Source organism: Penicillium roqueforti (genome assembly GCF_015533775.1).
Source record: "Penicillium roqueforti strain LCP96 04111 chromosome Unknown scaffold_04, whole genome shotgun sequence".
NCBI classification, from domain to species: domain Eukaryota; kingdom Fungi; phylum Ascomycota; class Eurotiomycetes; order Eurotiales; family Aspergillaceae; genus Penicillium; species Penicillium roqueforti.
The window spans coordinates 979026-1002462 of record NW_024067568.1 but is presented as its reverse complement, the minus strand read 5'-3'; the positions used below and the strand labels follow the sequence as shown (position 1 = coordinate 1002462).

The 23437-nt window shown below is 48.9% G+C and overlaps 9 protein-coding genes across 9 annotated transcripts; 4 read left to right on the top strand and 5 right to left on the bottom strand.

The window, feature by feature from the left end:
• Nucleotides 1–2079: 2079 nt before the first annotated feature.
• LCP9604111_3218 (THO complex subunit THO1/HPR1) lies at nucleotides 2080–4315 on the bottom strand (the record flags this gene model as incomplete). The annotated part of the gene is made up of 4 exons (XM_039070782.1): nucleotides 2080–3720; nucleotides 3774–3892; nucleotides 3943–4021; nucleotides 4076–4315. 4 exons carry the CDS (start codon nucleotides 4313–4315, stop codon nucleotides 2080–2082), a joined length of 2079 nt encoding a protein of 692 aa, XP_038931173.1.
• Nucleotides 4316–4705: 390 nt separating this feature from the next.
• On the top strand, nucleotides 4706–9064 carry LCP9604111_3217 (RNA helicase aquarius; the record flags this gene model as incomplete). Its single annotated transcript, XM_039070781.1, has 4 exons — nucleotides 4706–4914; nucleotides 4966–5066; nucleotides 5116–8571; nucleotides 8640–9064. 4 exons carry the CDS (start codon nucleotides 4706–4708, stop codon nucleotides 9062–9064), a joined length of 4191 nt encoding a protein of 1396 aa, XP_038931172.1.
• Nucleotides 9065–9432: 368 nt separating this feature from the next.
• On the bottom strand, nucleotides 9433–10516 carry LCP9604111_3216 (PaaI family thioesterase; the record flags this gene model as incomplete). The annotated part of the gene is made up of 10 exons (XM_039070780.1): nucleotides 9433–9502; nucleotides 9551–9629; nucleotides 9708–9726; nucleotides 9796–9842; nucleotides 9906–9977; nucleotides 10036–10078; nucleotides 10174–10239; nucleotides 10299–10311; nucleotides 10390–10430; nucleotides 10490–10516. The coding sequence occupies 10 exons, from the start codon at nucleotides 10514–10516 to the stop codon at nucleotides 9433–9435; spliced, it is 477 nt and encodes a 158-aa protein (XP_038931171.1).
• Nucleotides 10517–10717: 201 nt separating this feature from the next.
• LCP9604111_3215 (TFIIH/NER complex subunit TFB2) lies at nucleotides 10718–12273 on the top strand (the record flags this gene model as incomplete). The annotated part of the gene is made up of 3 exons (XM_039070779.1): nucleotides 10718–10841; nucleotides 10895–10982; nucleotides 11040–12273. The coding sequence occupies 3 exons, from the start codon at nucleotides 10718–10720 to the stop codon at nucleotides 12271–12273; spliced, it is 1446 nt and encodes a 481-aa protein (XP_038931170.1).
• Nucleotides 12274–12449: 176 nt separating this feature from the next.
• LCP9604111_3214 (Zn(II)2Cys6 transcription factor) lies at nucleotides 12450–14273 on the bottom strand (the record flags this gene model as incomplete). Its single annotated transcript, XM_039070778.1, has 2 exons — nucleotides 12450–14166; nucleotides 14215–14273. The coding sequence occupies 2 exons, from the start codon at nucleotides 14271–14273 to the stop codon at nucleotides 12450–12452; spliced, it is 1776 nt and encodes a 591-aa protein (XP_038931169.1).
• Nucleotides 14274–15833: 1560 nt separating this feature from the next.
• LCP9604111_3213 (uncharacterized protein) lies at nucleotides 15834–16775 on the top strand (the record flags this gene model as incomplete). The annotated part of the gene is made up of 1 exon (XM_039070777.1): nucleotides 15834–16775. One exon carries the CDS (start codon nucleotides 15834–15836, stop codon nucleotides 16773–16775), a length of 942 nt encoding a protein of 313 aa, XP_038931168.1.
• Nucleotides 16776–17857: 1082 nt separating this feature from the next.
• On the bottom strand, nucleotides 17858–18871 carry LCP9604111_3212 (uncharacterized protein; the record flags this gene model as incomplete). The annotated part of the gene is made up of 2 exons (XM_039070776.1): nucleotides 17858–18671; nucleotides 18729–18871. 2 exons carry the CDS (start codon nucleotides 18869–18871, stop codon nucleotides 17858–17860), a joined length of 957 nt encoding a protein of 318 aa, XP_038931167.1.
• A 2125-nt stretch (nucleotides 18872–20996) lies between these two features.
• Nucleotides 20997–21962, top strand: LCP9604111_3211 (AN1-type zinc finger protein; the record flags this gene model as incomplete). The annotated part of the gene is made up of 1 exon (XM_039070775.1): nucleotides 20997–21962. One exon carries the CDS (start codon nucleotides 20997–20999, stop codon nucleotides 21960–21962), a length of 966 nt encoding a protein of 321 aa, XP_038931166.1.
• A 277-nt stretch (nucleotides 21963–22239) lies between these two features.
• On the bottom strand, nucleotides 22240–23250 carry LCP9604111_3210 (thymidylate synthase; the record flags this gene model as incomplete). The annotated part of the gene is made up of 1 exon (XM_039070774.1): nucleotides 22240–23250. One exon carries the CDS (start codon nucleotides 23248–23250, stop codon nucleotides 22240–22242), a length of 1011 nt encoding a protein of 336 aa, XP_038931165.1.
• Nucleotides 23251–23437: the final 187 nt, after the last annotated feature.

The following is a 23437-nucleotide window of genomic DNA, read 5'->3' as shown; positions in this document are numbered from 1 at the left end:
CGGTGTATATCATGTATATCAAGGGTACGGATAAGTTACATACCGCTTAGGTTCCCCAAGCAGGTGGATCTCGGAGGAGAAAACTCGGAGCCGTTGGATTTCGATCCACACCACGGAGTGACGATCTCTACGTAGGCCAATTTGTTTCTGCTTGATTTGTTTCGTGTTGAACCCTGACGGCCAAATTCAAATTAAAGGAAAGATCAAGATCATACCGTTGCAACGTATGATGTGTACGTCCTTGCAATCTCCCTTCTGGAACGTGCTGTGCGGGGTAACCAGATCGAGCGATCGAGGCATTTGACTTTATCTCTTCCGTACCGAGGCATTGCATCCATCCACTTATACTCCGTACTCCGTACACTGGAGTAGCAAGCCACGTACTCGTACAGGGGATGCATACTTACACGTCCTGGGTATTATACCATCGGACTTTAGAAGATTAAGGTGACGCAAGTCGATCTCTTGGCGGATTCCATAACGGAGTATACGAATATACGAGTATACGAGTATACAGGGTATTTCTGGCAACATATAAAATAGGGATAGAACCTATATAGAATAGAACGAGTATGTGAGTGCCTCCGCACGTCCATGTACATACACCTATACCTATATATATATATCTGTACAATTCCCGATCTAGAAAGAACATCAACATTTGCCTAAACCGGATTAGAACGAAGATAGACACGGATTTTATGTCCAGCACACTCGTCGGTACATCCATACTCCGTCCTCCGTCCCATACCCACATGGCCAGTGCATCAGATCGAACCACATGGCTACCGTTATTGTACGTCCCCTTCTATCTCTTGTATAGCCTCCACTGGTGGAGACCAAACTCAACGCTTGTGTCGATAGTGTTCCAATTCCCATGTGGCTTTTATTCTTGGGATTTATTGATTGCACAACTTATACGTGTTGCGCATCGAACGCTAGACGATCAGTGCACGCTATTCGCCAATATAGTGTACTATATCGCAAACTACTCCGTCGAAGCGAAGGATTCTTCCCTAGGCTCGCGAAAAATAGGGGGCCAAACCCAAGTGGACAGGGGAGAAACATGGTGCCCACTTCTGCATGTAATGGTTCAATGGGGACACTTTGCTTTTGTGATCTCGTGTACAATGTACTCCGTAATCCTGGATATTTACTCCGTACTCCATATTCTCTCCTTTTTTTCCCTACTGATCTCGTTTCCGAAGTCGCTTAATCCTTACCCCCTGCTTTCTCATACATAAAAAGATAAAAAGATAAATAGAAAAATAGAAAAATAGAAAAATAGAAAAAAAGTGAAACATGACCGTGACACTAAACATGCCACGTGTGAAAATAAATGAGGTCTGGAGAACATGGACAGAACACGATTATTCCTTTTTCTACTTTAGCTGCTCCGTACTTCATGCAGGAACCCTTTCAAGTCATTTGTATTAGAGTTGCCGATCAAAAGAATTGTGCCCAGATGGTCTCCACGTTAGCTAATTCATCGAGGTCTTTAGTCTTGGGTACAACATAGTTAGGTCGTATGTCATTGGCCCGCTGCCCGTAGAATGCCGGATTCGGTTCAGGAGTCGTGCCCGCAATCAGCCAATGGGCCTAATTGGTTCTTTTTCTGTTTCTGTTTAAGCGCCATCTTTGTCAATTCTGCCCCGACGAATCTGGACCGAGGGCGACCCTGAATAGGCGGGTTCTTGAAATAAAAAGAAAAAAGAAAAAAGAAGCTCGTGAAATGACACCCAATTAGGGTAGAGGAAGATTCAACTCCGCCAGCAGGGATGACCTAGGACGCACTCCGTAATTCGTATTTGAAAAAGAGAAACCAAGTGCTGAACCGTACCAGCAGATGTATCGCAGATAATGCAGGTGCACGGATGTGGTAATCTCGCTCCCAGATCATGGCACCAACGGCTTCGTGATATTGATGCATAAAATCCTGCAGGTTGCCTGGATAATCTGGATGTGGTTGGCCGCGGCGTGACCGCCTTAGATGGTGTCCATTGGAGGATTTTCTCCGGACAAAAAGGGGGTCCAAGCCATTGACTATCCAACGGAATATCTTCAAGCCACAATCTGACCTTACGTGGCAGAGTCCTCTCTCGAGGCGCTAGCGGCGGCAAGGGCCTCTTCCCTGGTGTTATCGGTGCTTGGGTCTTGTTGTTCCCTGATGACGTCTTTGTTTTCGACTTGCATTTCCCGTTCATCTGTGCCCTGGGGCAGATCGTGAAGATCCTGAGCTGTCTCGACTTTGCCTTCAACAGGCTCTTCGGATCCAGCAGTCTTGGTCGCTTCGGTGAGCCCTTTGGTTCCAAGAGGCAGGCTCTGAGCTCCATCGAGGGATTGGGAGATATCCTTGGTATCGCCGGAGGAACTGAGCTCATTGTGATCATCCGCGGTTGTAGCACTCTCAAACAAGACCTGTAGGTTGTTGCCCTCTCCAATTTTGTCGAATGCAGCAAGCTTTCCTTTCGCAGCAAGACGCAAGATTCGCCAGGACTTGCTGGCTTTAGCGCCCTCGGCAATCGCCTTGTCCTCGTCAGTCATCGCCATATCGATGTCCATTTCATCATCCATGATGCCCTTCAAGAACGAGTCGGCGGAAGGAACGTTGTATCGGTCGGATTCCTTGAGACGTTCAATATTGGCCAGCGCCTCGGTGTCGGCAAGGAACTTCAAATCGAGAGAGCCCATTGGGGACGGACGAAGGCGTTTGTTGGCATACGCTTTGGTAGCATGCTCGCGGGAAGCCTTGTACTCCGCCGCCGAGATGGCCAATCGTTCAATCAATGGACAGCCCTCGGCTTTCCACCGCACCCAGTTCTTGTCTCGAGACAAGACTGTGTCCACCATACGATAATAGAATTTCCCTCCGGGCCCTTGTTGCAAATATTCCTCGATGTTTTTTCGCATGCTGGTCGCCCACTTGGTATCCTCCTCGTTCAATGTGAAACCGTAAAGAACGGACTTGTTCGTCGTATTCGCCAGGCGTGATTTGGAATTTGATGTGAGAGAAAGCACAAAGTCGAGAAGAATGAGAGCCTGGACAAGAACATGTCGTCGGAAGGCAGTATCGCTGATTTCGAGGTCAAATAGATCCCGGCTGGTCAAGTACTTCGGGTTGAAACTGGTGGCGACTTCAGTACCATCCGCGATGCGCTTGCGCTTGTTCGACTTGCGGGCATCTTCTGATGCTCGGGCAGAGCTCTCGTTTTCCATCTCAGTATTGATGCTCTTGAATGCAGCTAGCGTAGCTTCCATTCCAGTCTTAAATGATGTAAACCGTTCAGCGTCGAACGTCTTGCTCGGTGCGGAGAAATAGGCCTGAAGGCTCCAGAAGAGCGGGTAGAGTGCATTCAAGTCAACTTCATCTGATTTCTTCTCATCGCCAGTAGAAACAACGACCTTGGGCGCTTTCGATGTTTGCTGAGAAGAGGTCTCAACCGCTGCCTGTCCGGGTGCCGTGGGTTCAGCCCCTTCAGTCATCGTTGTATCCTGCTCCTGCTTATCGGTAGACTCATTTGCAATTCCGTCAAAGGCCGTGACATTCTCAGAGTGGAACTCGCCGCGAAGGTTAACCGAACTCTTGTCTCCAAGTGGGAAACTCTGGAAGAGATAGATAAACACCCGGCCGCAAAACACTGTATCTTCTGCGCGCGAGAGCCGGCGAAGAAGCTCGTTGCATGATCGTAGAATAACTAAGCTTTTCTGTTTGAAATGTTTCTTGTGCGGGGTCAGCTTTGCAACAGATCCAGTAGATGAGGGGCCATGCTGACCTTGGTGTTCCTCTCTCTTCGGGACTCCAAGTAATCAAACACCTTACGGCAGCCATGGATAGTTTGACTATCCAAGAGCTCTTCAATGAGCCAGAAAATCAGACCGGGTTCGCATTGTTCTGGTGATTGTTAGATCGGTAGGGACTGCGGAGGAACTGCGGAGACTGACCATTATCAGAAAATATCGAGACAATGTCAAGGAGATTCCATATTTGAATGAAAGCAGGGTCACCGATGGAAGTCGAGGCCTATAACAAACTGTTAACGATGCCCTGGGGGCTAGAGCTTTGTACGGGCCGTACCAAAACGCGATAGAACTTCTCGCGAAACGCGATTTCCACGGCCGCAAGCTTAGTCTGTGGGCTTAAGTGCTTTGTAACCTTGTCATCCTCAGACGGCACTTGCCATATCGATTCGCCCAGGTATGTTTCGGTCAAGGGGGGTTCGATCTGCTTGTCGGGCTTGACCTGCGCGGCGCGATCCAGGAGATTGTCCACTAGTCTTTTGTAGACCTGAACACCACCAATATCATCGTTCGCCATTTCCTGAAGCGTCTACCCAGGCGCCTTTGTAAGGGGCCCTTGAGGGGTTGTCTTGAAGTGTTGTCTCGAGCGTGTCCGTAGGCGCCTTGTCGAGTGTCTTCTAGGACCTTGGGACTTCCTTGATTGCGGTCTTCAGCTTCTTTTCAAGGGTTCTCCTCAGTCGTTCTTTGAAGAGAGGTTACGAAGGGAAGAAAAAAGGTTAGATGAATGTAGGAAGAAGGGAAACAAAGTGGTCGGATTGATTGAGGACTGCGGCTCGGCGGAACTCAGAGCCAAGACTTTTTGAAAAGCTCCCCCCAGCTTCACCGATGCAGATGTTCCCGACTGCGCCAATCAACCCCTCCTTGACCACTCCAATTTATTAGGTTAAGGAAACTACTGACTCCTGCGATGGCGCAGAGTCTCGAATCCAGGCCTACAGTGGTGGACTTTCGTGAAGAAAACCCGTGGGTGCAGCTAGCCAAGGCCCACTGGCTCAACACGAAGGTCCGCAAGGCTAAACCAGATGTCATCAAGAAGCAATTGTGGGATCCTTTGGAAGCAGAGGCTTTCAACAGTCACTCGCTATTGATTCTTGAGAACTTGAACATTCTTGAAAAGTACGTTCCTCTCTAGTCATGCCTCCAAGGCTAACGCTAACTGTTCTCGAGGTTCCTTTGGCCGACTTACACAGAGGATGCGTCGAATCATCACGTACTGTTGATTGCATTGATCGTCAGTGTAAAACATCGCGAGCACTTACCGATATGGGGTGAGTCAATACGACGAGATCTATAACGTGACGATGCTGACAGTTGCAGATATCTTCTCCGACCGTGCTGATGACTTCTCCAATCTCTTCCACCGTATTCTCTCAATGAGCATTGATCATTCACTTCCGACTCGCTCTCGACTCTCTATCATATCGTTTATAATCAGCGCCTTTCAGTCACTCGAGAACGTCCTAATCCGCAAGGAATGCGCGCCCCTCGTTTCTATCTCGATCTGGCACAACTTGGCCAGTGAGGAGACTAGAGATCGTATTATTGCAAAGGCCCCGACATTAAAAAAGGCGTGGAGGGCCTCTGGGAAGCGATACGAGGCTGGAGATGAAGCGGTGAAAGCGAAGATGCGCTTCGAACGTTCATGGCTATATACAATGCTTTTGGATTTCCTTCGTAGGTTGAACGGACCCGAAAAGGACCAGACTGAGAACTTGCTGTACTGTGAGCGTTTCCTTGAGCTCTTGGTTGATCTCGAAAGTCAGCTTCCCACTAGGCGCTACGTGAACACGTTGTTAAAGGACCTCAACCTTCTATCGGTTATTCGCCTTTCGCAGCTCTACCATGTGCCCGACAACGCCCTTCTACGTGACTTCCACAGTCTTCTGAAACATTTTGTCGAATTTGCAATTGATGATTACTCTGGTGAGGCTCTTTCTCCGCAGGGAGTTTACGACCTGCATTGCCAGGAATTGGCCCAGCTGCAAAGATCCTCAATGAAATTATTCAAAGATAAGCTCATGATTCTCGCGCTCTCCAATATGGGCTCGATTGCGCAGCGAGTGGATCTAGAGGGACAGCTATCTGCTCTAGACGAGTCGGAACTCCAGAGCCTTTGCTCTCACCTAGGATTCCGAACAAGCTACCCAAAATCCTCGGACGTCACTCTAGACCGTCAGTTTTATCTGGAAGTTTTGGCATCTTTTTATGAACGCAAGGTGCCTTTCCAAGAAGCTGTCGAGAAGTTGAGTCCACTTCCGACGGAGGAAACCCTCTATGACCCGGCCTTGTTGAGGAATGAGACATACGACGGATCGAGGCCTCTGGCAATCCCAAAGTTGAATCTCCAGTATCTGAGTCTCGGAGATTTCCTTTATCGCTCCTTCCTTCTCTACCGATCAGAAGCATTTTTCCAAATCCGCAAGGACCTGGAGTCCCTCGTTAAACGCATGCAGCCGAAGGCAGCACGCGATGGAACCTTAAATTTTGAGGGATTCTCTCGAATGGCCATCCCGATTTCAAAGCCTGCTATTATTGATGTCGCACCACCCAAGGTCGGGGCAACAAATCCGGCTTTTGTTCGAGCTGAGATCGCGATAGAGGTAGGAAGGCTTGCAGATAATGTTAGAAGAGAGTGGGACACACTCCGACCTGATGACGTCGTTTATCTTCTGGCCGTCCAGTCCAGCTCGTCACAGTCGGAACAAGGTGCACCTGAAGCCCCTCGGATGACCCATCTTCGAACGGCCGAGATTGTACAAGTACTTGACGAGCAAGGCCGCGCATTGCGACAACATTCTGGCCAGGCAAATGGCTCTCATCCTAGGGCACGATCGAGGAGATTAATTGTCAACTTGGATGCGGCTGCATTCAAAGCCGACAAGGACCAGCAGGCCCACGGCAAACCAGACATTTACCCCCTCATTAACGTGATTGCACGGAGAAAGGGCAGAGAGAATAACTTCAAGTCAATCCTGCAGACGATGCAAAAGCTTATTGTCTCTGATATGACTCTTCCTTCCTGGCTCCAGGACATCTTCCTGGGCTATGGAGATCCCGCTAGTGCTCAATACACACAGCTGCCAAACCGACTTAGTACTGTTGACTTTAGAGACACCCTTTTGGACTGGTCCCATTTAGTGGAAAGCTTCCCGGGCATTGAACCTTCGGGGGCTGAGAATGCTAGCTTTGGTCCACCCTACGTTCTTGAATATGTTAACCAAGAGCCTGCAGAAGAGCCCCACGCGCCGAAGAAGCGACGCCGGGAAAAAGCTGCAGCGACAGACTTGGCGCCTAGCAATATGCGTGTTTCTACATACAAGCCACCAAACCCTGGCCCCTACCCCGTCGACACCCCCAAATTGAACAAAATCCGATTCACACCCGCCCAAGTGGAAGCCATAGCATCTGGAACACAGCCTGGACTTACCGTCATCGTGGGACCGCCTGGTACTGGAAAGACTGATGTCACCACTCAAATAATTAACAACATTTACCACAACTTCCCCAACGAACGGACGCTACTCATTGCACACAGCAACCAAGCCCTCAATCAATTATTCCAGAAAATCATCGCCCTTGACATTGATGAACGGCACTTGTTGCGACTGGGTCACGGCGAGGAAGAATTGGACACTGATTCCAACTACAGCAAGTATGGACGAGTCGAATCCTTCCTTGACAACCGTAATCACTATTTATCAGAAGTGATGCGCTTGGCAGCATCGCTTGGGGTCGAGGGTGCGCATGGAAACTCATGCGAGACTGCAGGCTACTTCAATACAGTTTACGTGCAGCCAACATGGGCCAAATTCTGGGATCGAGCCAACTCCGAAGGAATATCAAATGAAGAGATTGTTACATCCTTCCCGTTCCAATCATACTTCGCAAATGCCCCCCAGCCCATATTTGAAGCTGAAGCCTCGAAGGAGGCGATCATCGATACTGCTGCAGGTTGCGAACGCCACATTGCCCGAATCTTCTCTGAGTTGGAAGACATCCGGCCCTTCGAGATCCTAAGACAACCTCGCGACAAAGCGAACTATCTCCTCATAAAGGAGGCCCGAATTATCGCGATGACCTCGACTCATGCAGCTATGCGCCGGCAAGAAATTGCCGATCTAGGATTCCACTACGACAACGTGGTCATGGAAGAAGCCGCGCAGATTACTGAAGTTGAGAGTTTCATTCCCAACGCTCTGCAAAATACGAAAAACGGCGAACTTCCTCTCAAGCGTGTTGTTCTCTGTGGTGATCACCACCAGAATTCACCCATCATTCAGAATATGGGTTTCCGTCAATATGCCCATTTCGAGCAAAGTCTCTTCTTGCGACTGGCGCGGTTGGGTGTCCCAGTGATCAACTTGGATAAGCAGGGACGCGCACGACCTAGCATTGCAGAGCTCTTCCGCTGGCGGTACAAGGAACTCGGGGATCTTCCAGTGGTTGAAAGTGCCCCCGAGTACCAGCAGGCCAATGCTGGTTTCCAGTTCGACTACCAATTTATCAATGTGCCCGACTACCAGGGCTCTGGAGAGCGGGAGCCAACACCCCACTTTATCCAGAATTTGGGCGAAGCGGAGTACGCAGTGGCCATGTATCAGTACATGCGACTCTTGGGCTACCCTGCTTCTAAAATTTCGATCTTAGCCACATATGCTGGGCAAACCGCTCTGATTCGGGATGTATTGAGTCACCGCTGTGGAAAGAACCCTATGTTTGGAATGCCCAAGATTGTGACGACGGTGGATCGCTACCAGGGAGAGCAGAATGATTGTGAGTTGACTTCCCCCAGAAGCATATTCACATCACTCGGAATATTGGAATTGCTAATACTTTTCTAGACGTCATCCTTTCTCTCACCCGAACCCGCAGCGTCGGATATCTACGCGACGTCCGCCGTTTGACTGTAGCTCTCTCGCGCGCACGATTGGGTCTGTATATCCTCGGCCGACGGGAAGTCTTCGAATCGTGCTACGAACTTAAACCCGCATTCGACCTTCTTCTGCAACGACCGGATAAGCTCATGCTTGCTCCTGGCGAGATGTTCCCTTCGTCGCGGGAAGCTAACGCCACCATTGAGGGTACGCCAATGGAGAGTGTTGAGCACCTTGGACAATATGTCTTCGAGATGACGCAGGCCAAGATTAAGGCTATGGGTGATGGGGATATCACCATTGAGGATGCGGCACCGGCTGGTGAAGATGACTATTTGGATGAGGATGAGGCTATGGGGGCTGATGATGATGGGGATGAAGATCTTGTATGAATTGTTTCATAAGTTAAATGGTAACAGCAGCGCTCAATAAAGGAGTTTGTTGAGACCACCTCACTTTCTCGGCTTCTTTTGTACTCTGGGGGGCGTCTCCAATGAGTAGTTCAATTTACAGATTAAATGGTTAGCTACTGCATAGTAACACGCAATGAGCTTGCGTAAGATTTCTGGTCTCAAGCAGAGTGGTATCATTTGGGGATATGAACAGACTTGTTGTCTTCTATAATTCTGACGACTCGGATTTGCTGCTGCAATGCCGACTGATCTTTTCTCCGGATGTCTTTCTCAATGGCTTGAAGTACATAGAATGTAAGACTTGGGACCAAAACGCTCCGGTCTCATCGTAATACCCAATTTCGTTCTTATTGGCCCTTGTGCTTGTTCATTTCCTCCACAATGTTATTAGGATCCTTCCAAGCCTGGGCTACGTACCTAAGCGACATTAGCAGTTTACAATCGGAAATAAGATAAGATACACACTTTGTGTGGCTCCCGCGGGCAAAGACATGTCCGTCGGGGTTCGTGAACTTGATGTTCGTGAAAGCAAGGGTCTTGCCAACTAAGCGCGGCTAGTTAGTTGATGGCCATTATCAAGTAGAAGAGGGAGGGGGTGTGACGAAGAAGTCAAGTAGTATACATTTATCACAAGTCACCTCCTAACGTCAAAGTTAGTACCCGTTTAGTAGGATTGAGAGACTGATCGGGATAGATGGAGAAAGACATACGGCCATGATTCGGTCACCAACTCTGCCACCTGAGTTCAAATATGTGACTTGAGAGGATTTATTAGAAACAGAGAAGATAGGTGGGATGCATGCCTATTTCATAAACGTACCATTCAGGTCCGTTGAGACGCCCGTCGAGAACAAGCCGCGAGATGCCACAGCCAACGAGCCTCCGAGATCGACTAGAGCATATTTTAGCCAAGCATCACAACTTTGGGATCACATGCAAGGATCTCTTACCCATGCTTGCAATAGTGCCTCCATGGAGGATATTCAGGCGGTTCTGAAAGTGTCAGAGGCATTCCATGTGAGAAGTTGAGTCCCGAGAAAAATTCCCAGAGACATGCGCTAGAGAGACTGCAGCACATCGAGACATACTGTATGCTCCTTCTGAATATCCAGCTCAAAGTTCACTACACCGGGCCTGGCGGCTGTAATACGGAGCTATAGTAGAGGTCAGTGATAAGTTCAATGTAACCTTTGGGAAACTGGCGCATACTCACATTACTCAACAGCCTTTAATCGAATTGAAGTGGGATGTTAGTTCTTCTCTGATATCTCAAAGGTAGAGGCAAGTTGGGACGAATTCCATACCGAGGCTCCAGACCCGAGGTAGCTCGGAAGGACTCCCACACCTATAGATAGATATGCATTAACAAGAGTGAATGATAGGTAGTGAAGGTTGAAAAATTACCGAGCGAACAAATCTCAGAGAAGCCATTTCTCAGAAGTGATAAATGGGCTGGATATGGAAAGAAATGATACAGGGAGGGTCAACAAGTCCAGTACTTGACTCGGGGGCATCCCGGAGCTGCACTTATGGCCGCTTCGGCCACCGTACTAGCGTCATTTCATTCAACAACTTCACATAGGCACCTTATTCTCTTCAGTTGCCTGGGAATTTGGTTTCTCACAGCTCACTATGGCGAGTGCAACATCCCGTCCTCTGGAGTACCTGGAGGGACTCCCCGGGACGACTTTCTATAAGCTATACCAACAACCATCCACAGCCCTTGCGATCTTCCGGCGCATGCTGCCCGATCTGGGTACATTAAGCTTACTCACACGGAAGGGAACGTTGTGCTAACACTGAATATAGCAAAATGCTTTGTGATGGCTCTACTCTATCTGAAAGACCCTCTCCCAACTGCTGATCTGGAAGTTTGGGTCAACGCAGAGAGCAAGAAGTGAGTGGCTTATCTGACAGGTCTTGCTCTAGCCATTACTGACAGTGTTCACACAAGGGAACGAGATAATGCGCTTTCAATATTGGGTCGACTTCACATTCTTTCTACGACCCTCACAGGTGAAAACGTCCGTGCGTACATGGTCACCAACCCGTTCGCTGCTTCGCTTCGACAAGCTCTGATGGGTGCCGAGGACTCTCATTCTTTCGGTGTATTCTCCCAAGCTCCAGAACAAACCCCAACCTCGATTGCCGATTTGGATGAATATGCTAGACGACAGTGGGAAGGTGTTATGGGATACATGGTTGGAACGAGTGCCTTGATGAGTGGACAGCGTGACACGGTCAATTTGAGCAAGGGTGTCAAACAGCTTCTCCAAGCGGGACACTTGGTTGAGATCCGAGGTAACCGTGTCGATATCACCAAAGACGGGTTCGGATTTGTGCTTCAGGATGTGAATACCCAGGTCTGGCATATCTTGATTCTGTATGTCGAGAGCGCCGAGGCCATCGGCATGGATAGCGTCGAGGTTCTCTCGTTCCTATTCCTCCTGAGCAGTCTAGAACTCGGATCTTCTTACGACAAGAGCCACATGACACCCAACCAACTTCGCACTCTCGCGGACCTGGCTGATTTTGGTATTGTCTACCAGGAAGATGCCGACGCAACACGCTTTTATCCCACCCGTCTGGCAACTACACTTACATCCGACTCGAGCGCTCTGAGCAATCCTGTCACAGGATCCCTCACTGGGCCAGTGGGGCCGTCTGGTGGTTCTAGCTCCGGTTTCATCATCATCGAAACTAACTATCGGCTCTACGCCTACACCTCATCACCCCTACAAATATCTCTCATCTCCCTTTTCACAAACCTCAAATACCGCTTCCCCAATCTGGTCACTGGCAAAATCACCAGGCAGTCTGTCCGCCGAGCAATCGAGATGGGAATCACGGCCGATCAAATTATCTCTTACCTATTATCGCACGCGCACCCACAGCTGCGGAAACACAGCGCTGCTCAATCCAACGGCAAGGGTGTCCCGGCATCTGTGCTCCCGCCTACTGTGACAGATCAGATCAGATTATGGCAGTTGGAGCGGGACCGTCTCCGGGCTACGGCGGGCTTTTTGTTCAAGGATTTCACCAGCTTGACTGAATACCAGGCTCCCTGCCAGTATGCCGCGGAGATTGGCGTGCTGGTTTGGAAGTCAGATCGGAAGCGCATGTTTTTTGTCACAAGACATGAGCAGGTGGCTGCATTTTTGCGGAGTCAAAAGGTAGGCGGGAAGTAATACAGTATGCAAGGCATAAGACTTCAGTCATTATGAATTTGGAACAGTAGGAAACGGGATTTTTGGGGTATTATGGATACTGAAAAGCATGTTACGAAATCACGACCCACGGCTGATATAAACTTTGTACAATAAACAATGAAAGATGATGATCAAAATGGAGCATATCGCGCCCCCTATATACCGATCTTCTGCTTAAAAGTCACCCACTCGCCTCCCCCAGCCCTCTTCCGATAGCTAACATAAGTATTCCCAGCAACATCATCCGGCAGGAGAACTCTAACATCTGAGACTCTTGCCTCGGCTGGCACCTTCGGTACAAGCAAATCCTCTTCCCCAGGCAGAATATGTCCAACAGACGAATTGACGCAGACATCGCCAGCATAAAAGTCCCCCTCTTCAACCTTAATAATCTCCTCCAAAACATCCGCCAAAATCGAGCCATTCCAAACCCCCTCTCGATGCGGCGCAGCCCTCAATGCCCTCATAGCCTGGCGCCGGATCCGCGGAACACGGCACTTAAGAGCCGTGTAGTATACAGGCGGGATGTACCCCATCTCAACGGTGAACCCACTCTTACCACAGTCTGGTGCTTGGAGGAAGTGGTTGACTGTAGACGCCTTTTCGAGGAGCTCTAGTAGAGAAGTTTCCAGAATCATGTTCATGTCGGACATCGTCTTGAAATTGTGAAAGATGGCTTTCAGGTCGTCGGGTCCGGTGGCTAGTTTAGAGAGATCTTCTTCGCTGAAGGCTGCTGTTGTCCAGCTTTTCCATATATCGACAAAGCCAGTCATTATCCTGATAAAGTTATCGGTGTATGTGTCAAATATCAGCTCTGATTCGGTTTCTTCTGGTGAGAGGCAGACTGAGGCCATTATTGTGGCCATTTCGTGGTGCAACCGTAGGAGGAGATAGCTGGTTTGGTCTCTTTCTGATATTTTGTTGGATTCGAGCCGTGCGACTGAGACATTGTATGTTTTACGCCAAAGGGATAGGTCTGAAATGATTATGCTCTGTGTATTGAGCATTTGTTGGTCGCTAGTTGGTGTCTGGGATGCGTAGTAGTCGTGGTAATGCTTTTTTAGACAGTGTATTCTGTTCAAGAGGTCGTCTAGGCTGCGTCTTGCGTCTAGAAGCGAGTTGAATGTATAGGGAAGACTGGTGGTTTGCGGGTCTTTTGTTACAAGATACACGTATAAAGGCACGGGCCCGAACATGGCTGATTGAATGCTTAATCGGACATAGGCGTCGACCAGGGCGTTGTAGGCGAAATCTTCTTCGGGAGACAAAACGGTCGGAACCATGGATGACGGTGGACGTGGCGCGGATATATCGAGAAGGAGCTTTATCCCATATTGGAGATGTGCATTCCCCACTGTATACTGCCCGCGCATGTATTCTAGGGTGATAAAGAGCATACACGTAATCAGCGCTACTCGGAGAGAATAGCTATTGTCGGTTGCATTGTTGCGTAGGTGTTGAATTGCCTTGTTATATTGCTGAAGAGTGAAACACTCTTCGTCATATTTATCTGGCGCGGCGGCGAATCGCTGTTGGAAACGATGCGCAGACGACAAGGCAATGACAGCGTGACGCACGGCGGGTTCCTGCCCGCTAGCTTGAAAAACCAAGGTCTCCCAGAAGTCAGATGGGAATAAACCGGCGAACTTCTTTGCTGTTCGTTGAATCAGCCAGTCAAAGCACAGCTGTTCCTCGTGGCTGAGGTTGCCGGCTGGGACTGGTGTGCAGTAGGTTGATAGAGTTCGGTTGCTCTGTGGCTGCCCGTAAGGACTTCCACCTCCTCCCCATATACCATAGCCGTCGCAGACCCGACTAGTCGATACACATCGTCGGCAAGCTGGTCGGCCTTCGTCACATTTGACCCGGCGGATTCTTGATCCGGTTAAGAGAGTGCTAGAATGAGGATGGACATATACTTACTTGCAAGTCTTGCAGCCTGTTTTGGCCTTTTTACGGGCTAATGGGACACACTCATGCATATCTATAGTTAGTTGAGGAAGGAATAAAGGAACTAATCTCAAGACTCAATGGATTTCCATATCCTTGCGACCTTGGGTGGAGCTATCTCGGAGTTAATCTTTAACGACGCCAATATATGATTGGTTCGCTCGCTTTTAAGTAGCCTTGATTGGTTGAAGTCTATATCCATTTATCATGCATCATAGCATCATAGCCATATTAAGTATAGAACTTGATAGAGCGTCTCTATATCATTAGCATATCTTTGAATTTGTTGATGTTGTATAGATAGCAGCCACCAGCAGGTCAACCTAGAAATCAGAAGGTTAGCTTCTCCTTGGTGTTTTGATATAGTTCAGAGTTTGAAAGTAAAAAAGCGCCAAAATGCTTGCTTCCTCTGGTACAGAGTACCTCTAGTACTAATGTACTAATGTTTGGACGGCTGATCAAAGTCCTCAACACTACTATGTAGTCCATACTCCTCTACACTTCACTACACAGAATCAACCACGCGTTCAATAATAATATGTGATGTCCACTGTAATACAAGGCCACATACTATCAGATTGGCCCCTGTCTACCTATCAAATACGGTAACTACGCCACCTCCGCATTCTCGTAAAAATGAGGACCTGGGGGCTTCCCGAGGTCCCGGGTAAACGCCATCCTATTCCTAGGTACATTCCAGCGCAAAATAGTCCATCGACATTCACTTTGACATTGATCAAACCCGATTAATTATGAAATTCCCATGATCGCGCCCATACACATCGCACTCCTTCCCACGGTGTCAAATTCATCTGATCTACTGCCGTCTGGCCTGTCCCGCATGCCTTGCTCAAAGAGCCAATCTTGTCTTTTACGACGCAGAAGACCAAGTGCGAGGCGATGGTCACCGCGAAGTGAAGTCAACCGGATAATGCGAGCTTCGTTTTTTAGAGAGAGGTGATGTTGTCACAAGGGGCTTAGGGCTTTTGCGGACCGAGCGAAATCATTATGATCTGAAAATGATGCGAGGCTTGAAGAAGCCAGCACAAGAGGTCGGTGTTATGCCAAGTTATCTTTGCCGTGAAGAGGATCGGGCTTATGCTAGGAGCATACATGGGGAGGCTCAATCTTCCAGCACAGTCAGATCTGGTATGGGTGACGCAGTGATGTGACTGAATGCCGGCAGTAACGGCAGGGAGAGTCCCATGGCAGAGGTTCTAGACTTGAAATTCTTCCGGACTGGAGGAAGACTGGAATGATAAATCTAACGTATAACAGCTTCCGCCTCAGGTTGAAGTAAATCAAGAGGAAAATACAGTATCCGTACTCCGTATACAATATTATCATGACCCCTCGCATCAAGGAACACGACAAGTGGGTCACATCTAGTACGAATTGTTGATGTTGATCTTATTAAAATAAATTCCAACTATTACATTTGGCCCACTTGGCACCCCTTGGGGCCAGGACGGAAAAGCCTGCCAGCCTCCAATAAATTAGGAGCAACCCCGCCAAAGAAAAAAACCCCAAAACACGTCACTTCACGGTCCGTGTGCTCTCTTCTTCCCATATTAGATCTTCCCAATGAGGACATGTCCTCTCTCAGCAACTCCAGTCCAGGGAACTGGATCACTGGCAGTTATACAGGCGACAGTATTGGCGTCCGTATCACCATCGCAACATTCATCAGCGTCGCATGGTACAACGTGATTGAGCTAGTCGTGCTCATTTTCCTAACCTTCAAACGCTATGAAGGCGCCTATTTTTGGAGCATGCTGATAGCCAGCGTTGGAATCCTACCATATTCGGTCGGCTACCTGCTCAAATTCTTTAATCTGACATCTGCCACTTGGGTGCCCGTCACGCTCTTAACAGTCGGTTGGTGGGCCATGGTAACCGGCCAATCATTCGTGCTGTATTCGCGCCTCCATCTGGTGATTCAGAACATGCGCGTGCTGCGTATGGTGAAAACCATGATCATCACGAATATTTTCCTGCTGCACGTGCCCACAACCGTCCTCACGTACGCGGCCAACTTCTCCAGTTCTGCGGCCTCGGTTGCCGGGTACGATGTCATGGAGAAGTTGCAGCTGACGGGCTTCTGTGTGCAGGAGGTTATCATATCTGGGTTGTACATGTGGGAGACGAATCGCATGCTGCGCTTAAATCAGGACCATATCAGTCGTAAGACTATCCTGCAGCTGCTCGCCGTCAACGTATCTTGTATCCTGATGGATATCGCCTTGATGATTATCGAGTTTAGGAACTTCTATATCTATCAAACGACCCTCAAAGCCACACTTTACAGCATCAAGCTAAAACTCGAAATTGCGGTCCTCGGCAAACTGGTCAATATCGCTCACCAGCATATGTGGAGACCGTCGTCTTTCAACGCTGCCGGTGGGCAGTACCCATCTTTTGTTGACCCGTGCCATGCCTTGCACGATTTCAGCCATGCCGACTCTTCGGCTACCAGCTCGGCATCCAAAGGCCGTGCGTCTGGAACTGAGGCCATTGACAGCGACGTTAGATGAGCTTGCTTGTATTCATACTTCTATCAAATTCCTCCGCCATGCCAGATAGCCAACTTGAGATAAATCCACAGCAGTGCGATAATATCCATCTGTGGGTGAAGTGATCTCACTCATCCGTCTCCAACAATGACGCACCGACCAGAATTCGCTTTGCGGCTGTCGTTCAGGCTTTGGCTTCCAAGTTTAGGCATCGGAAAACAGCCATGGAATACCCTGCGCTGGCCCGCTTACATTGAGTCATTCCTCTGAAGTACCGAGAGCGAACAAATTGGCCGCATAGAAAGCGAATGTTCTTTGAGCATGCTAGGATTCTCCTCAAGCAAGCCCAGAAGAAACTAGTATTTATATTTCTCCGGTAGAGATAAACATATCGGAATACCATAGGCTGTGAGGCTACTTTTGAAACATGCCGAGCCTTCTGATAAGGTCTAATTTAATTTCTTCGACTCGGAAAAGTGCCCAATGAGTGTTGATGTATAGGGAGATATATCATAACATATGTAAAGCCAGTCGTCTTTCTATATGGGCGTAAGAAGGTTGCACCGCATAAACTCACAATAGGTTGGTTGACCTATGACTTTGCCGTCACAGAGCATTTGCTTTGTCAGGCGAGTGTGGACAACCATAGCGCCAATGAATATAAAGCAAGGCAATTTATAGTGGATTTTGATTCTTGACTTTGGACTTTGCATTCTCTTTTACGAAATTCGTGTTTGCAGACATAACCACATGCCATCTGCGAAAAAAGCCCTAAAAAAGAATAACACATCATTTTAGGCCGTGCAGTCAAATCAGCGGTATATTTCAACCAACATCGGCAGCCAGTCTTCGAGGCGAGTGATGCAATAACATTTCTCGCCCAAAATTAACAACCCCAGTCAGAAAGTCTAAAATTGACGTTTGTGACGCTTGCCGACCCGAGATGAAGCGCCTACAACCAACCGGCCCGGTGATATCGGGAGTGGGGAAGACTGATAGCGGATAAAGCACACACAAGACCGTTGAGCATTTGAAAGTGGAAGTAGAAAGAGAAAAGAAAGGGTATATTTATCTATGAATCTGTATCTGTATATATAAGGTCCTCAAGGCCCCTTCCGCCGACCACTAACTTGATCATGCAAGTAAAGCCGGCCCTCAGTATTGACGAACCCGCCAATTCCGAAAGCGGGGATAATGCGACACATGCGCAGCAGCGACGAGCTAATCCAGTCGCGACTGATACGGTTGATCCGCTCTTTGGTCGGCATTACCTGTGGCCGGTTGTAGAGATCCAGGCCGAGGAGGTGGATTGGCGTGCTGATAAGTTGGATGGACGCTGGAATCGCGAGCTGCGCGATCAAAATCTTGAGGTATTCTTGGGAGGCGATGGAGTCCGGAATGGAGGCCGAGACCATAGCAGGGAGACTGAAGGAGCCAAAGATTGTGAGGGCGTCCCGGACGAGGAAGGCTGAGTATGTTGCTACGGGAATTCTGGTACGGCCGATTGAGCGGGCCGTTTTAGGGGTTGAGCTTGTATTGGAGGTGGAGGTGGAGGTGGAGGTGGTAATTGGAGTCGTCCTTGGTGGGGTTGTGTTGTTTGTAACTGGTATAGAGGTGTTGCTGTGGCCGAATAATTGTGCGAACTTCACATCCTTCCAAATGCCCACAGAGGAGTTGACTATGAATGTTGCAGCGAAGGTGGTCATGCCTGAGATGGCATGGTCAATCTGAGGGTACCACTTGCTCAGAATTGTCTCTGAAGCATTGGCGGTGGCAAAGGTTGCCGTGTAAAGGGACCAGACGAGGAGACTGGGTCGTGATGTTAAGAAAGTTGCAGGTTGTGTGAGGGAAAACCAGAGGTGTCTGCGGAATGCCGGGAAAAGAGGTTGGTTATAGAATGATTTCTCGACAACGAGTCTGGGTTATATTGGTTAACGTACGTACGTTGATAAGATGGAGTCTAACTTGGCTTACCTATCAAAAATCATGACTGCTGGCGTAATCAGTGTTGCTGAACCTGCAGCAACGAGTACATCGGCCGCCAGTAGTTCTGCCATCCGGCTTCTAGTGTGCTGGATACGGAATGGCATAGCCTGCTCTTGGATTTGCTGCGTCATGGTTTATGATGTATGGTTTAAGCGGGCAATGCTATATCATCCGTTCGTGACCGTCTGGCAGTCTTGGGTTCGTGGTCTATAGACAGGACCGGGCAAGGTTTGGTAGAGCTGCAATCTAACTGGCCTGGCACTGTTAGACCGAATAAATCCAACGCGGGGCATTCCATGAGACAACTTACTGTGGGAAAACACTGATCAAGTAAACGAGTTAGGGTTGCGAGACTGCACTGGAAATGAAAGCAGGGGGAAGAAAAAAAGAGTGAACGGAAGAAGAAACCCCTCCATAGTTATATCCCCAGCACGTATTCTATAATGTAATGCCAACATCTTATCGAGAAATCAAGCATCAACATTTATAGATCGCCTGAAAAAGACAACGCCTCGGCCATCCGAACCAATCACAGTGCCAACCGGGCCGGCCGCCGGTGCTGGATACGGGCCGGTGATTGGTGAGATCGCCGCGCGGTGATCGACCTTATAACTCAGGGACGAGATTCTAGAAGTTCGAGTTGTACATCCGTACCCCTCGAGGCATACGAGGATGTCTAGGACAACGCGTATGCTTGCCCTAAATGGTCTCTAATGTATGGTCCCTCCCCGCATTGTCCCGATCTCGATATTGACTTACACTATGATATCTGATGAGTTTTTCTCTTGTTTTCACCGACTTCTGCAGAGTGGGGTTTCCGTTCGCCTTCAAAACCAGGCAGTGAAAAGAGTTCCGGCCTGTCCGTTACTATTTAGTACAGCTTCGCTAGTAAGAGTAGTAGTACATTACTAGTCGATCGTCTATAAAAAAGCAAGTGGGAATGTCTTCATTTCCCTGGCCTAATTGCAACTAGAAAAATATAGGCGAAACAGCCTTGGAGGCACCGACTGCATGAAAGCTTAACAATACCTCGAAAAAAGGTTTTCCCGTATTTCTGATGCACGTACAGAGTACAATCAATGTATCTGAAGAATGAGGGGTGATCAACCAATATGAGAGCTGTGTGAGATAGATGGAAGATAATGATCTAGCTACTGCCGTCAAGCCTTCTAAATAGCTTCATGTGAACAAAGATACTAAGATTTCCTCCTCTAGAAACTAGGAGAAGCATTTAAGAGAATAGCGAACGCCCAAATGTATCAGGTTCTCCAATAAATAGACATGATCGTCACAGATAAGAATTCCCGGGTGCTATGCATCGCCATATATCTCCACTTCTACATACCGTAGTCACTCTACATACCTTGGTAGGCTCTTTCACTACTTAGTGTTAATGACTATAACCGTCACATTCGATGTTGCTCGGACCATGCCTACAGATAGTATGATACACCGAATATTTTCAGTATTAAAAGCCAAGATTTTGGCATTAAAGATTGATTTCAAGTGATATTTCTGTGTGGTCTTCACTGGGCACCAATACACCAGCAGGTAGATCCAATAGGATTTCCTCGACAGTTCCACTTTGAGAGTACCGACACCGGTTCGGGGTGATATGTCACTGGGTTTCTGAGCATAACTAGCCTATTTCTATTACAATATGCGTTGTATGTCGTGTAACTATCTTCTTTGGAATTTGGCATTTGTCAATGGCGAATATTTCATGATATGTCCACACGCGAACTCTGATATATACATACAACATAGAGTAGCTTTAAGTCAAGAAGCCCATCCGGGGATTTCTTCCAACTGTGGAGCCTGATGAACTTGAATTCATAAAAGAAATTGAAATCATTGATATTTCTCCTAATTGCGAAGCAAGTATAAATCAAAAGGTCTCATCTCATGTACGTGTCACGTGGCCAAGTTTTCTCAGAAATAATAGCGTTTTAATGGGCCATCATGTGATCATCAGTCGCTTCGCTCTGCAACGACTATCTCGACGGTCGCAGGCTGGCGAGATAACTCGTATCTTGCCAGATCTTCCCTGTTCATACTGATGCGTTCATTCCATGGACTAACTAACTCCGAACTTAACTCCGTATCTAGATAAGCCCAGAACCTTCCCCACATTAGTCACATGGCGATTGTGCCATCGCGTTCTATCAGATCGCATACTCGAATCCCTAGTTTATCCCACATCATTCTCCTTCGGTTCCTGTGTCATATCCCCAATTCCAAAGACCAAGCATAATAATGCCCCCTATAACCGTATCCAAAGGGCGCAGCCCCTCCAGGGACCCAAACGAAACCTTCACGCAAATGGCCGACACAGACCTGGAATCCCTAGGCCGGCACTGCCAATACGAGTACTGCGGCCAACTTGACTTCCTCCCCTTCCGGTGCGAATCCTGCCACAGCACATTCTGTCTAGATCACCGGACCGAAACCGCGCACCAGTGCCCTCGCGAAGGCGAATGGGCCCGTCGTCGCAACGGAAGAAACAACACCAGCCAAGAGAACCGCACCGCCCCCGAAAAGCCATCTATCTATAACACCGACCAATGCGCCCACACCCAGTGCAAAACCCTCATTAACACCCTCAAAGACCCCGCCGTGCGCTGCCCCCAGTGCAACCACCAATACTGCCTGAAACACCGTCTTCGCGAGGAACACGAATGCGCCAAGATTACCCCGCTGGGCGCGCGCCAGACCAATGTCGCTTCACCAAATGATACAATCAAGTCTATGTTCGCGCGCGTACGCACCTGGGGCCGCGATAAGCAGCAGGCTGCCGCCAAGGGGACTCTCCTGCCGGCTCTGCCGAAGATGAAGCCCAAGCCGAATAGTCCAGCTGCGCGTGCGGTCGCTGTTAATGGGTTGAAGCGATCGGCTAAGGGGGATGCCTCGGTTCCTGCAGAGAAGAGATTGTATTTGCATGCTGTTGGTACGGCGGAGACGCAGGCTGCGGAACCCCCGGCTGGGGATTTCTTCTTTGATTCGAGGTGGAAGGTTGGGCGTGTGCTTGATGATGCGGCGAAGAAGTTGCGGGTTCAGAATTTTAATAATCGGGTCGATGAGGAGAATTCGAGATTGCGGATCTTCCATGTTGAGTCTGGGGAATTCCTCGAGTTCTCGGAGGCTATTGGTGCTGGTAAGGTAAAGCAAGGCGACACAATTGTGTTGCTTCGCGGCGCTGGTGCTGTTCTTGGGAGCGCATGATGCATTTCTTTCCATTTACTTGCATTTACTTGCATTCTCTGTTTAATCTTTTTTGCTTTTTGCTTTTTGCTTTTCGAAGCATATGCCAGCTTGGTACATATAGACGCATGTTCTGATCCAACAATGCATGAGTTGATTTGCTATACATGTAGACCCGGACTTTGAGCGCATTGCTATTTTAATATACTCCCGTGGCATACATCACGGAATAATTGGTATCATACAAAACAGTGACTCGGACAGTGCCCGAAAACCAAAAATCAGAAACCTATATAAATCAAACGCTCATCTTCATTTTGATGGCCTTGTGAGGCTTGTATCCAATGACCTCAAACTCATCCTCCTTCCAGCCATCAACAACCGCGCTGCCCCGGTCATCACGCTTAATACGCAGCTCGGGGAACTCTGTTGGTTCTCGAGCAAGCTGCTCATTAAGCGCATCGACGTGGTCAAGGTAGACGTGGGCATCACCCATAGTATGAATAAGAGTCCCGGGATGAAGGTCCGCGGCGTGTGCAAGGATATGCGTGAGAAGAGCATAGGACGCGATATTGAAGGGCACACCAAGACCCATATCACAAGAGCGCTGGTAGAGCAGACAGGACAAGGTACCCTTCTTCGATGGACGACCAGTCTTTTCATCAAGCTTCATGCCAGGCGGGAATGAGACGTAAAACTGGGCGAACATATGGCACGGGGGCAGGGCCATCTTTTTCAAATCAGCGGGGTTCCACGCGCTCATGATGATGCGGCGATCGAAAGGGTTGTGAATGAGTTTGTGCACAACATCTTTGAGCTGGTCGATACCCTGACTGGTGTAGTCCGTCTTGGCGTCGACATATTCGGCGCCAAAGTGCCGCCACTGGAATCCATACACGGGTCCTAGATCGCCTTCTTCGCGGTGGCCGAGCCCGGATTTATCGAGGAACTCTCGACTACCATTTCCGTCCCAAATCTTAATCCCGGCTTCGGAGAGTGGGAGTGACGAGGTGCAGCCAGAGATGAACCAGAGTAGTTCAGCGAGCACGGCGCGTAAAAAGACTCGCTTCGTGGTGAGAAGAGGCAAAATGGGAATTGGCTCGCCGCCTTCTGGGTTCGGCTTCGAGAGAGAGAAGCGCAATTGCGGTGGGGCGAAGATTGATTGCGTGCCAGTGCCGGTGCGGTCGGGCCTATGCTCGCCTTCGGAGAGGATTGCGCGTATTAAGTTGAGGTATTGGTGCTCTTCGTGCGGGGGGTCAGATGGCGGCGAGGATGCCGCGGGGACTGCGGCAACTTGGTCTTGAGTCATGGCGCAGAATAAATTAGCGAGAGACGTTCTATCAGGCGATCTCTTGATGTTTGACGGACTTGTATCAAGTGGACGATGGAGGATCTTGGAGATCGGTGGATCGCGTCGACCGCGACACGTGGTCACGTGCCGATCTCGTCTTTTATAGTGCAAACTTATTCAAAGGAAAGTATCCAATCAACACGCG